The sequence below is a fragment of the Hirundo rustica genome, chromosome 28 (assembly GCF_015227805.2).
Source record: "Hirundo rustica isolate bHirRus1 chromosome 28, bHirRus1.pri.v3, whole genome shotgun sequence".
NCBI classification, from domain to species: Eukaryota; Metazoa; Chordata; class Aves; order Passeriformes; family Hirundinidae; genus Hirundo; species Hirundo rustica.
Window position 1 is genome coordinate 4,342,989 of NC_053477.1, and position 14,361 is coordinate 4,357,349.

At 53.0% G+C, this 14,361-nt stretch overlaps 1 protein-coding gene across 1 annotated transcript in view; it reads left to right on the top strand.

Annotated features, from left to right (window-relative positions):
• Positions 1 to 10,583, top strand: part of UNC5D (unc-5 netrin receptor D) — an 86,477-nt gene extending 75,894 nt beyond the window's left edge. The window contains exons 15-17 of the mRNA XM_040087615.2: positions 1,096 to 1,260; positions 3,040 to 3,218; positions 4,641 to 10,583. Of these exons, the coding sequence (XP_039943549.1) occupies positions 1,096 to 1,260; positions 3,040 to 3,218; positions 4,641 to 4,842 (546 nt within the window). The 3' untranslated portion in view covers positions 4,843 to 10,583. The remainder of the gene's footprint in view (positions 1 to 1,095; positions 1,261 to 3,039; positions 3,219 to 4,640) is intronic.
• Positions 10,584 to 14,361: the final 3,778 nt, after the last annotated feature.

Consider the following 14,361-nt stretch of genomic DNA (forward strand, 5'->3'; position numbering starts at 1 on the left):
ACCAAGCCCTCCCCGGGCAGCGTGGGGAGGGAAGGTTTATGGAAATGGTGTCTCAGGCGAGCAGCGACCCTGCTCCAAGGCCGGAGCAGATGAGGAAATCACGCTGAGGAGCTGCTGGAAGGCAGCTGGTGGCAGGTGGCACCAGGATTCCTGCAGACTCTGCTCAGAGCCCGTGTTTGTCCCGGCCTGGCAGGAGCAGCTGCCCGGGGCTTGGCTCTCTTCCCACCGGGGATCCCTGGAAGCCGTGGGTGGTGCAGCAGAGCAGGGATGGGCAGGGCAGGAGCTGGGCAGGTGCCTCTGGCTGCTCAGAGCTTCTGTTTGCCTCCCATCCCGCATCTCCTGGAGGACCTGGCTCTGCCTGGAGCCATGAGATGATTTACAGCCCCTCTGTCTGCAAGGAGCTTAATTACAAAGGCAGAGCTGAGCTGAAAGCATCTCTGGAATACTCCGACCACTCGTTGTTCCAGCACTCCGTGCTGCTCTACATTGTTCCACACAACTCCTTTCAGCTGAGTGATTCTTCCACTCAGAGTGAAAGCAGAGATGATCACCCTGAAAAAAAATCTAATTACAACTGCTCCACTTCTAACATTTTGCTAATGTTTCCTTCATCACTGCGAGCATTTTACTGCTGGTGCTGCTTCCAGCTCGGGATCCAGCCTGGGGCTGGGGACAGGCAGGGGAGGGTGGGCAGCTCTCAGCTGGAAGTTCCTTTGGGGTGGAGAAGGGAAGGGCGGCAGGGCCGGGGCAGCTCTCAGCAGGAAGTCCCAATTTTCCTTGGGTTCTGGTTACAAGGTGATTCCAAGGAGACACAGAGAGGAATCCTGATCCTGGCAAGGGGGAGGAAGTGAAGTGCATATTTTTTAGGTTTTAAGTGTCTTTAAGCATCTTTTTGAAGACACTGCCATTACTTGTTCCCCTGGAGCACTCGGTCACTGCAGCACCTCTGCTCTCCTGAACGGAATCCTCGGTTTTTGGCTTTTTGTGCTGCTTGGCGCCGCAGGGATCATTACCGAGCTCCCCCCAGCAGAGCAGAACGCGGGTGTTTGCCCCTCGGGCCGCGTCCCCTGTCCCTGACGCCTCGCTGTCCCACAGGAGGTGCCGTTCTCCCGCGTGTGGCGCGGCAGCCCCCGGCCCCTGCTCGGCTCCTTCTCGCTGGAGCGCTTCAGCCCCGCCACCAGCCAGCTGTGCTGCACCGTCAGCGTCCGGCAGCTGCAGGGCCACGAGCTGCTGCTGCACGTCCAGACCTCCGTCCTCGAGGTAACGCCCTGCTCCGTAGGGCGAGGAGCTCGTGGAGCAGGATCCTGGGGTGGGCTGGGGTGGGTTGTGCTGGGTTGTGCTGGGTTGTGTTGGGTTGGGTTGTGTTGGGTTGTGTTGGGTTGTGTTGAGTTGTGTTGGGTTGTGTTGGGTTGGGTTGGGTTGTGTTGGGTTGGGTTGGGTTGTGTTGGGTTGTGCTGGGTTGTGTTGAGTTGTGTTGGGTTGTGCTGGGTTGTGTTGGGTTGTGTTGAGTTGTGTTGGGTTGTGTTGGGTTGTGTTGGGTTGTGTTGAGTTGTGTTGGGTTGTGTTGGGTTGGGATGGGCTGGAAGGACCTTAAAGCCCACCCAGTGCCGCCCCTGCCATGGGCAGAGCCACCTTCCACCATCCCGGGTTGCTCCAAGCCCCTCGGACCCTTCCAGGGATGGGGGCCCACCTCTCTCCCTGCCCGTTTTCATCCTTTCCTTGTGTAGTATTTGCTCCGAGCTGTGAGCAGGGTTTAAAGCCTTGCAGATCCCATTTCCAGCAGAAATCAAGGCGCAGGGACTCTGACAATAATTTATTGATAATTTAATAATTTGTTGGCTGGGTTGGTGGTTGCGGTTTTCTAGCAGGAAGCTCTTGCAGAGCGCTGGGGACAGCGGTACAAAGTGTCCCGTGGGGACTGGGCCCCTCTCATGGCTAAAAGAAATCAGACCTAGAGCTGAGCAAGTGTCCCACAGCCACGAGACCTTCAGCAGCTGCGTTTTTTTAGATTATTGATCATCTTTGTTGATCAATCCAGATTAATACTCCTGGATCAGAGCTCTACACCCACAAATGCTCTGAGCAGGGAGCGCAGCAGCTGGGCAAGAACAGCACCAGCATAAAAACCCCTCAGAACCGGCCAAGTGTTCTCTGCTCCTTTTCTGTCATTCCATAAAGCCCCTCTGTCACAGTCCCCGTGTCTCCACCCGTGTTGCTGCTGCCTTGCTCTCCCTCTCTGCTGTGTTTTTAAGGGCCCTGTCTGTACACAAGTCCCCAGAGCACGTTCCAGTTCTGCTTCACGCAGATTTGCTGCTCTGGAAGGTTTTCTCATGCCTGTCTCCAGCAGTGATTGAAGAGGGAGGATAAAATAAACCTACGAGTGACAACTCCCCCCCGGAGCCGCTCGGTGCGTGACAGTCCCCGGAGCGCCGGGGTTGCTGCGCTTATCTCACACGTGCAGGGCAGCAGCATCTCCTGCAGCGCCCAGGGCTGAGCCTGCCTGGCCCTGGGGACGCGTCACAAACGTTGGATGGAGGCTGCACCATCACTGCTGGTTAATATTGATGCTGTGTCACTCTGGGATGAGTAATGCGCTGAAATTTGGCTCTGTTATGCAAGGCTGGTGTGATTGCTTGGGAAAAGAGGGGCCAGATCCGCAAAGGACCTGGATTCCGGAGAGGCTGGGAGAGCTGAGGCGCTTACAGGGTTCAGGTGTTTAAAAAATCCCAGAGAAAGAGAGAAACAAACACAAATTTGTGTGTCCGTGTTTCGGGTTTAAGCAATTGAAGATTTAGAAACCCAGCGCTGCTCTGTAACACAAAACTAACCAAAAAAAAAAAAAAAGAAAACTCGTGGAAGGAGAACAACACCATTTTTAAGGGTTTTGAGCACAAAATGTGATGTTCCAGGTGCCCTTTCACAAATCCCATCAGCACCTCTTAGCTCGGTCACTTCCTGCTGCCAGTTCAAGCAGCGGCAACAATCCAGGGCGCAGCTTCGATTCTCCCTTTCCCCGCTTTTCCTCCCCGTTCCCCGCAGGCTGAGAGGGAGAACATCACCTTCTTTGGCCACGAGGACAGCGCCTTCCCCGCCCAGCTGGGCCCCAAGGCGTTCAAGATCCCGCGCTCCATCCGGCAGCGCATCTGCGCCACCTTCGACGCGCCCGGCGCCAAGGGCAAGGACTGGCAGATGCTGGCCCAGAAGAACAGCATCAGCAGGTGATGGCAGCGCCCGGGGCAGGGGCCTGGGCACCTGGGACAGGAATTATTGCTTCTTCAGGGGTTGTTTGTTTGTTTGTTTGTTTGTTTCTTTGTTTGTTGGCTGCTGTCAGGGGCTGAGAGGGGCTTGCTCCTCATTTCAGCTCTGAGCTCTCAGCTCCTCGTGCTGGGCTCGACATTCCCCTGTCCACCCCCAGGAGCCCCGGGATGCAGGAGGATTTTGTTCATCATGGAAACAGTGGCTCAAAGCACTTGGGAGGCTGCACGTTCCCCCAGGCAAACCCCCTTGGCTCTCACGGGTGCATTTCCTATTCCAAAATGAATCCTGCAGATTTTTTTTTTTTTAATTTTTTCTTTTTATTTTTTAAGGGAAAGACATCTTTAAAAGAGACAGTCATACTCTACTGTTAGGAGTAATAATATTATGATTATTAAAACGGAAAGTTGCTGTGAAAACCAATTTACTTCTTGCTTTGCTTTTTCCGCTTGGCTAAATTATATTGGCGGAGGCAGCTCCCTCACTGAAATATTTTCTGATTGTCACAAACTCTATAAATGTGTTCCCAGGGGAGCAGAGGAATACTTAAATCAAGCAAAGTAACTTTCCATTGGCTTCTTGCTTTGCGTGGGAACCTCAATAAACCACATCCGAGCCAAAGGAAGAAGAGTTCTGGATAAACACTTTGTTTTACCAAATTCTGCGCAAATCACCCCTGCAGGGTCCTAAAATAAAATAGAAACACATGAACAAAACAGAAAAATCACGGATAAAAGGTGCTGGGTCCCTGCATAACCACAAGCATCAACTGCTGCCGATTCCTCTCCCTGTCACATCCTTGCTGTATTTCCTAGTGATGCTTCCCAGAAAGGATTTGCACATCCCAGGAGCAGCAGTGCCGGGGCTGGGGACACCCTGGGGTCATGGTCACTGTCCCTGGGCTGGGCAGGTGTCACACCCTGGGCTCGTGGTCACTGTCCCTGCTCCAGGCTGGACAGGTGTCACACTCTGAGCTCATGGTCACTGTCCCTGGGCTGGGCTTGGGGACACCCTGGGCTCGTGGTCACTGTTCCTGGGGTGGGCTTGGGGACACCCTGGGCTCGTGGTCACTGTCCCTGGGCTGGGCTTGGGGACACCCTGGGCTCATGGTCACTGTCCCTGGGCTGGGCAGGTGTCACACCCTGGGCTCGTGGTCACTGTCCCTGCTCCAGGCTGGACAGGTGTCACACTCTGAGCTCGTGGTCACTGCCCCTGGGCTGGGCAGGTGCCACGTGAGGACCCACCAGGGTCTCCTCAGCTCGTTCCCCCAGCTCTGCTGGAGGGTTTTTATTTTCCAAGCCAGTGGATGGTGCCGGGCACAGGGCACAGGGCACAGGGCACAGCACAGGCTGCTCCTCATCCCTTTTCCCCTCCCTTCCCTGCAGGAATCTCTCCTTCTTCGCCACCCAGAGCAGCCCCTCCGCCGTCATCCTGGACCTGTGGGAGGCGCGGCACCAGCACGACGGGGACCTGGACTCGCTGGCCTGTGCCCTGGAGGAGATTGGAAGGACGCACTCCAAGCTCCCAGACGTGGCAGAGCCCGAGCTCGAGGAGCCCGAATTCCCCTGCAGCAGGAGCGGGCTTTAGTCCCTGTGTCCCGCCAGGACGCGCGGCCAGCCCGGCCCTGACGGCAGGGCTTGGTGCCCGTGGGGATGGAACTCACCCCGGAGCAGCGGCAGTGCCAGGAGCACAAGCAGCCCTGCTAAAAACCCTCTGGTGATGAGGAAAAGAAGCTTCTCCCTGTCCTCCTCCACTTAAAATCCGTCTTTTGGTGCCCCAGACAAACCTGCACTCGTGTCAGTCCCGGGGCAGGAGGGGAGAGAGACACAGAGCCATAAGAGGTAAATGTTCTCGTGTATTTAGGAACAGTCATGTTCGTGCAATGCCTAGTGAAAACCAACGAGTCATGGTGGACGTTTCGAGCCGCTGGAGGTTAGTCCTGGCTAAAAGGTTTCTCGCTTTGAGAGTGGTTTAAGATCCCATCACGCTGTCACTTTATGTCTGCTACAGGAAAACTGAAAATTTGGCCTTATCCTGTTCAGATGCTTGAGGAATTAGAAGATCTCTTAATTACTTCATATCATGTGTACTCCAAATCATTTGTTTTAAAAATTCAGCCCCTCAATGAATGTACCTTTGCTGCAGAGCTCTGCTGCCCGCTCTGTTACCAAAATTCCAGAACAAATCCCTTCTCTCTGAGACCGGGGGGGTGTGCACACGCAGGAGGAATTTTCTAATTTTCTACGTCTGCAAACTTTCTTAGTCAAAAACTGTCTTTGGGGGTGGATTTAAATAACCCGATAGCACACGGGAAATTTCCAGCCCTGTTTTAGCAAGTTGAGACGTTTATTTTTATTACTTCACGCCCTGTGGCTGAGCTAAAGGTGAAGGCAATCAGCGCAGCTTCGTTTTGGTTTGGTTTCGGACCGAAACCACAAAACCCTGCACGGCACTGCCAACACTGGCCTCGATTTCACTGCACAATTTGGGAATTTCGCCGGATCCAGAGCTGGCTGTGTTACCTTGGTTAATTACAAACTCTGTTTACCCCCAAAATCAGAACCGAAACAGAAAATTCGCCTCATTTTTTTTATCCATTCCATACAAATATGATTTATGACTTCAACCAAACCAAAAAGAGCTGTCACTGTGAGCGAGGGCCCGGTGGAGCTGGAACTGAGCCAAACTTCCCCATTATTTTGTCCATTCTTTTCCCTCCCATCCTTCACAACAGCCGAGGCGCTCCTCAGTCCGTGCGGCTGCCAGGGGCACAGCCAGGAGAAACGGGAACAGAAATGGGGCTTTGGGAGCTTTGTGGAAACGCAGGAAACCCAAAACAGGGATGTGGGGGCTGTTTTAGCCTCGTGTTTGGCTGGTCCAGTCTGGAATTATTGCTTCACCCAGGACTGCGGTGTGAAAATCCAAACAACAACAACAACAGCAACTCTGCCCTTGCTCCGGCTGCTCCGAAATCGCCAATGTCACTGCCTGCCCGGCTCAGGAGCAGGCTGAGACTTGGAAATCCTGAGGCTTGGAAATCCTGAGACCTGTGCAAACATCTCCCGCAGCTCCGCATCCCCTGCAGCCTGGCAGGGGCAGATTTAGGGGCAGACAGAAATACCGGCTGCAAGCTGTCACTGCTTTCAGCAGCACATGCTCCTCGCAGGGTGGAATTACATCTCCAGTGACTGCCAGTCCTCCCCCTCAGAAACCTGTTCTTCGTTGGACAAAATGTCAGGCATCAGAAAAAACAAAACAAGGAATGGCATCCAGGGATGGAACGCGTCTGCGAGCCGCCGTTGTCGGGGAAACCAGCCCGGGTCTGTCTCCTGCGGGGAATTCGCTCTCGTTCCCCCAGGGCGGCTCCGGCTCTGCAGCGGGCTGGGCTGGTGTCCCCGGGTGCTCCGGGGACATTCCCCAGAGCTGCGTCCTCTGCCCTGCTTCCCAAACCCGCCGGAGCTCCCACAGCCCAAAAGGAGCTCTGGGAGCTCCCACATCCCAAAAGGAGCTCTGGGAGCTCCCACATCCCAAAAGGAGCTCTGGGAGCTCAGCCCTGCAGCCTTTCCTCAGGGAACAGCCGGGGTTCTGCCTTGGGAACACCCTGGGAGCTCTGCAAACCCCCAGTGCAGGACACCTGGCCAAAGCTCAGCTCACAGAGACCCGGCCTGGGATGATCCCAAAGCTCAGCTCACAGGGACCCAGCCTGGGCTGATCCCAAAGCTCAGCTCACAGGGACCCAGCCTGGGCTGATCCCAAAGCTCAGCTCACAGGGACCCAGCCTGGGCTGATCCCAAAGCTCAGCTCACAGGGACCCAGCCTGGGCTGATCCCAAAGCTCAGCTCACAGGGGCTCAGCCTGGGCTGATCCCAAAACTCAGATCACAGGGACCCAGCCTGGGCTGATCCCAAAGCTCAGCTCACAGGGACCCAGCCCCACACCAGAATCCCAGTTCCACCCACAATCCCAGCAGTTCATGTCCTGGAAGGGAATAAATGTCCAGACTGGACAATTCCAGAAGGAAACTGTTCCCCCATGGCTGGGCAGGGCTCAGTTGGATGTTAAGCTTTAGTTCCCTGGTTTTAATTCCCTTTGGCTAAAGCAGTTCCTTGTTGCTGATCTCACTCTTTGAGAACGTCAATCAACAGCTCTCGAGTTTTCCTTCCTATTCCTGACTCTTCTGATGCTCTTGTATTCTTCAAATGAACCAGAAATGCCCCAAATAGTTATTTCCTTTCTCTTAAGAAGACCTTTTTGAAATCTGTGCACATATTTATATGGTTTGACCCAAAACACAGATGTGGGGGAGCACCCGGGAAAAGATCAGAGGCCAGAAATTAAAAATTCATTCCTTTCTTCTGTTGCATAAATTATGATATTTGAAAAACGATTTTCCCAAACCATAAAGTAAAAGAAAGAGAAATGTGATTTTTTTTTTTTCCCCTCCCTGTAGATTCCACGTGGCTGCCCTGGCTCTGCACAGGGGAAAGAGCCATTCTGATTTTACATCACCAAAGAATCTGCTTCAGCAGGTTTTCATCTTCCTGAGCACTTTGCCCAGGTATTTCTGTGCCGTGAGTCATTGCAGACTAATGGCTGCATTTTAAAAATGACTCCCGGCTCCGCCAGCACCATAAAGCTCATTTCCATTTCGTACCGCCCTGCACTCCCACGGAAATTTTACTGGGATTTTTGTAATAGATGAAAAGATACCGACACAATTCTCTTAAAACCCAGGGAACTGCTTCTGTCATCGCTTGTATCTCTGGCTGCAGCTGCTCTCCCCCTCGCTGGCCTGGGCACTGCTGGCTTTCAGAGAATCTTATTCAGCATAAATCACCAAAATGGATCTTGCAGCTTCCGGGATATTCACTTCACACTGCAAGTCCATTTTTCCACTTGCAAGGCAGTGCTGTGTGAGTTTTAAAGCATTCAAGAACTGACCAATTCCAGAGAATATTTCCCACAGAAGGAAGACACAGCTCAGGTCCACGGTGAGTTAAACAAGGGAGGGACCAGGCTGGGCTTCTGGTCACCACCTGGATTCTCTTTATTCAGCTCGTAAAACACAGATTGCAGCAAAGCTGCCTCAGTTCTTGGCTGCTAATTAACTGAGTGGAAAACAGGAAATGAGATTTTTAAGTCCTTGACAACCGTGGATGATCTCCAGGATTTCCTCTCTGGCCTTTCCTGGGCTGATTCCCCCAGGGAGTTCTGCCCTGTGGCACAGCAGGAGAGGGTGAACATCCCTCACCCAGAGCCTGTCCATTCCTGCTCGGGAATGTTTCCCAGGGACTGTTCATTCCTGGGATGAGCTTTGGTGAAATTCCTCCCTGGACACTGCTCCAGCTCGAGCAGAGCCCGGGGGGTTCTGTGACAGCAAACACAAATCTGTTCCTCCTTGGTCTGGTTAAAAGGGTTTACAGGATTCCTGAGCAGATGCAGGAACTGACCCCAGCCGGTTCCTGCAGCCACCAGGGCCACTGCGGGTGCAGGTGATTGTGTCCCACCCCAGAACTCACGGCCCTGCCCCTCCTCCTTGCCAGTACCAGCAGAAACGGTAGCAAAAAAAAACCTCATTCAGGGCACAGACAGAAATAATGGATCCCTCTAGGACTGGAGGCTGGCTTGGAGCATCCTTTGGTGGTGGCAGTGCCTGCAGGGCAGGAGGCAGAGCCACGGGGGAAGAAGAACCTGTCCCTCTCTGTGTCCGTGTCCATGTCCCTGTCCCTGTCCCTGTCCCTCTCTGTGTCCCTGTCCCTGTCCCTGTCCCTCTCTGTGTCCATGTCCCTGTCCCTGTCCCTGTCCCTGTCCCTGTCCCTGTCCCTGTCCCTGTCCCTGTCCCTCTCTGTGTCCCTATCCCAGTCCCTGTCCCTGTCCCTGTGCCTGTCCCTGTCCCTGTCCCTGTCCCTCTCTGTGTCCCTGTCCCTGTCCCTGTCCCTGTCCTGTCCATGTCCCTGTCCCACTCTGTGTCCCTGTCCCTGTCCCTGTCCTGTCCATGTCCCTGTCCCTGTCCATGTCCCTGTCCCATCCCTGTCCCTGTCCTGTCCCTGTCCTGTCCAAAGCAGACCGTGTTGGGAATTCAGCACTCTGATCTCTGTCCCGGGGTCAGCAGTGCCGGCTGTAGGATCTGCCTTTGTTGTCCGGCCCAGGGGGAGAAGGTTTGGGATGTCCTCCCAAACCCTCCAGGACTGAGCGACCCTTGGATGTGGAACATCCAACCGCTGCCATTCCCCATTCTGGAATTGGGAACATCGACCTGTGGTCGGGACATCTCCTCGAATTCCTTCAGGTGTCCCCGTTCCCCGCTGGGGGAGGGAGGGAGGGATGTTTTTAGGTGAAGCTGTAGATCTTTGTGTCTTTTCCCATCTCAGCCTAAAGCCCATCCCGCGGTGCTGAGCCCCAGGGCTCCCCAGCCTCCCCCAGCTGGACAGGGCACACACAAACCCCGAATTCAGCTTTGGGGACAGCAAACGGACATCAGCTCCCCGAGCTGCCTCCTCACACCCCTCAGCCAAATCCCTCCCACCCCGACTCTGATCCCGGCCGATAAATGGTTACAAAGCATAAAGTGTGCACCTTCTGTTGGTTTGGATAAGGGAAGGTGTGACGCTGGTCAGTCTGGTGGGACCCCGAGCAGGGTCAGACAAGGGAAAACAAAATTCCCATTGCGTTTTCAACTTCCAAAACCTTGGACCAGCTCTGAGGTGGAACTTCAACCCAATCCAACACAAAATATAAATAATTCCTAAAACTAGGGGAAAAAAAAAAATTAAAAACCCACAAATATTCCTCTAGAGAGACCTCTTTTCTCTTCTGCTCCTTTGTTTTTGCAATGAATCGGTGGTGAAAAGGTCAGTTCTCGGCTGCTCTGCCTGAGCATCCCTCCCTGGCCGGGCTCGGCGTGTTTGGGGTGAAGGAGGGCAGAGCTCTGAACCCTTTCTTTAGGATGAAGCTGAAGCAGTTGGGGGAGGGAGACAGAACGTGGAATCTAAAGCATGGCCTTGGCTTCATACCACACTTTCTGTGCCTTGTTCTATCGATGTAAATTCTGAATGTTGTACAGTGAAAATACTTGGGAAAGTCTCCTTGGAAAAGGCTGCACTGGCTCCTTTTTTCAGCACATGTACATATATAAATACATATAAATAGATATACATATCTTTGGTAATGGCAGCCGGCTGTGTTCTGTTGTCCTGGAGAAGTCGCAGTGGACACTTTGGATGTTTCCCCTCGAGTTTCAGCCCTGTACGGCCCCGGCCTTTGGAGAGAGATGTACAGATGGAATTATGGATATCAGCTATTTATGAATAAAGAGTCTTTTACTGACACCTGGCCCCGCTCTCCTCTCACTGCTGGGGTCCATCAGGGCCGGGCACTGGGAATGGGGGTTACACGGAGAACTGGGGGCGGCTTTTTGGGTTTAATCGCTCAGCTTATCTCCCTTCCCAGGAACAGCCCCCCAAACCCTTCCTGAGGAGACTGAGGGAGGACAAACCCCCCGGCATTAACCCGCAGTGGGTGGCACCGAGATCCTGCCCACGGAACAGGGAATATTCCCTACATAAGGACGCCCCGAGGAATAAAAGGTGTTAATTATTTAATCCATCCATTAATCCGGGCGGAGCAAAGGCGTGGGCCATAAATCAGGAGAACCCTGAGGCATTTCCCTGCCTGCTGTGGAGCTGCGATCAGCAGATGCACCCAGCCCCAGCTCTTCCCTGCAGCGCCAGCAGCTCTGGCATTAACGGCGCCTGTCAAAGCTGCCCTGATTAACGGGGGTTTGCAGGAAATGCTCCCGTTATCCCAAGGGGTTCGCGGCCCTGTGCTTTCAGGAGCAGCCAGTTAAAGTTCCTGCTGCACCAGGAGGCTGCTGGGGGAAAGGTTCTGCTTTGGGCGTTTCAGCCGTTCTGAAAGCGCAGGAAACCCGAGGTGACGCTTCCAACACAAGGGAGGCCCCAAACCCCACCTGCTCCTGAGCATCTGGGGAATTATTACACAAAAAAGGACTCAATTTTCAAAGATTGTGTTTAACAAAGTGTCCATTAAAATCTGACCACTTCAAGCCCAAATACACCAGCAATAACTGAACTGACATCTCTTAAATGGGACTTGGAGCATCAAATTAGGAAATTTTGCTTTTTTGCCCTTTGTTTTTTTCCCTTCTATTCCTGAGATATTGGTTGGATTATTTTATTCATTTTATTCCAGTATTTACCACCTCTTCCACGCTATTTTCCCTTATTTTGTTTTGGGTTATTTATTTTTTTTTCCTTTTCCCCCTTAATTCTCTAAATACCAACAAATTGAAACTTTAACTCAAAATCAGTGCCCAAAGTCCTTCAGAAAGCTTTGGTAGGAAAACACACAAATAAATCACGGGCTCTTAGAGATGCATCCAGGGTTCAAAACCAGTTTTAAAGCAGGTCCTTCAAAGACCTGAGTTCCGAAATCCCGAGTTTTGCCCGGGATCTCGCGGTGGGACAGACTGGGCTGTGCAGGACGGCTCCGAGCTCCCCATCCCCTGCTCCAAGGGTGATTTCCCACCAGAATTCGGGAGAATTCTACTAAAGAGCAGCCACTGAAATCAGGTAGAGAGCTGAGAAATTCTCACGATGGGGGGAAAAAAATTAATCCACATCTTTGTGGGAGCATGGAAAAAAAAAATGAAATTTTTCCTTTTGTGCCGTGCAGGGAGGGCAGGGCTGGCTGCGCCCGCACTGGGGACATCCCGGGGCCGGGGTGTGCCAGCATTCCCCCGTCTCCGTGGGGCGAGCAGCTCATTAAATCTCCCAGCAAGGTGATTTTATTACCTCCTGCCAGAGCCGCAGATTTACTGCCCCATTCCTCACCTGCCCTCTCCCCGCCGCTCATTCCCCTGTATTTGTTAATGGCCTTTTCTCTTGTTATATAATCCTGTCAGGAGTGTAAAAATGTCTCTCAGGACTGTTGGGGGGTGTAAATCTCCGGGCCCGTGGCGCTGACAGCGCTGAGTGTTGGTGGCAGCAGCCCTGGCCTGTCCTCCGGTAATTGTCAGCGCACGCCAGGAAAAGTGTAGGATTTAATAAGGTCATAAAGCAGAATGGCATGAGCCGGGCTGATGGGGATTTTTTTTTTCATTAGCATTCAGAAGATCTGGGTTCTGTGGGACCATAAATTTCAGCGGCTGAGCAGAAATGACCCATTTGATTATTCAAGACTTTCCAGGAACGCGGGGAGAGCGGCGGGGCCGGGACAGAATCCCCACAGCAAAAAAAAAAAAAAAAATAAAAAATCCCTCAGTGTCCTCAAACCTCTGCTCACCAAGCTGAGCTCAGCTCCAGAACCACGCTCGGGAGGGGGCAGAGGAGAGGCTTTGCAGCTAATTTAGCTTTGAGTGGAGTAAAATCAAATATCCCCATCAAACCTGGGGCGCGTTGGTGGCAAAGGGCTCCGCGCTGATTGCGAGTCTCCGAGGCAGAGCCTGAAATCAACAGCAGTAAAGTAAAATCAAAAATAATAATAATAAAAAAGATTATGATAAGAAAACCAGAGAATGCCATCCCCACCCAAGCATTCCCCCCTTGCTTTGATCCCATGGTGTGCCCCAGCTCTGGGCACGTCCTGGAGCACAAACTGAGCCCGAATTCCTCCCCAGAGCCCAGATCCAAGGCTTTGGAGCGCTGAGAAACACCCGAACCACTGCCGGCACTCCTGGGAGAACTGGGAGCTGCTGGGACGTCTGGGGCTCAAAAAAAAATCAGATTTTTAAAGGTGCTAATTAGCAGCTGAGCTCTTCTGAGAAATGTCAGGCGGTCTGTGGGTGACAGCCCACCCCCGGGAGCAGGACCCTGGATCTCCTCAGCCCCACTTGGTGCGTGCAGAGATAAATTCTCCCCCTCATTACCTGGAATCGTCGGGTTCCTGCTCAGACACTTGCCCACGGCGAGCAATTATTTACTGCTCATTATCACCGTCTCCTGTCAGATTCGGGAGCTGGGACTGAGCAGGAAACAAGGAACAGAGATCCTGGGCTTGTGGAAACACCGACAAGGTCCAAATGCAAGGCAAGAAAAAGCACCTTAAACTCCTACTCGATTTACAAACTTGCTGAGGAGTGACAGCCGCTCCTGAAAGGGTTTGTCACGGATTTGGGGGGCTGTGACGGTGCTGAAACCTCTGCATTCAGCATTCCTGGGGAGGGAACTTCACCGCTTTGCTCCGTAGAAAGTCAGTTAAAATCCTGACTTTGGGAAAGGCGCTGTGGTTTCCTTCCCCGCGCCCCGTCCCTCGCTAAGTATTCCTGTTTAATTCTCCCTGCCATGGAAGGCACTCGGAGCTCTCTGCAAACACCAGGCTCACTAAAGCCCTGCTCCCGAGTCTACAGAGATCTAGGGAAAAGGTTTACACCAGGAAAAAATAATTTAAAAAAAGGATGTTGATGTAGGAGTGCACTTCCCCCCGAATCTCCTTGAGGAATGAGTTACACTCCGTCTCATTTTCCCGAGCAGCTGAGGGATCCTTTAGGAAATACCCGGGACAAGCAGAGCCCGTTTTTTCCAGGCTCATTTTAATGCCGGTGCCTGGTGCTGTTGGAGATAAAAAATGGAAATGAGGCGGCTGAGGTGGTGTTGGACCCTGCTGGAGCAGCGAGGGCAGGGGCCTCACCTCGGGCTGGCTGGAATTGAAATTTTGGGGCTGAATTAATAACGAGCCCAGCTGGGAAATGCTGCCAGGGGCTGGAAACGTCTTCTGACAAGAATAAAAAAGGGAGGGGGTGGTACCGGGGCAGAGCAGGGAGCACATGGAATGAAAACCTTCCCTGAGCTCCCGGCAGGCTGAGGGATGCTCCTGCTGGCTCCGATTCTCTGCAAGAGGAATTTCACAGCTCCCTCCGTCCTTCCCAAGGATTCCAGGATGTTTTTTGTTGTCTCAGGCCAGGGAAATCACCTCATTATCTCCCTTGTTATTCCCAACAGCAAGGGGCACGTTCTGAGGGGTTTCACAGAGCGCTTTAAAAACCAGGGAAGAGCTGAAAGGAAGGTTTTTACTCCTTCCCCAGCAGCTGAGTTTGTGGGAAGCCTTCGCTGGGCTGGGGAAAGGCCGGGACCGGGGGCAGCTCGGGAATGA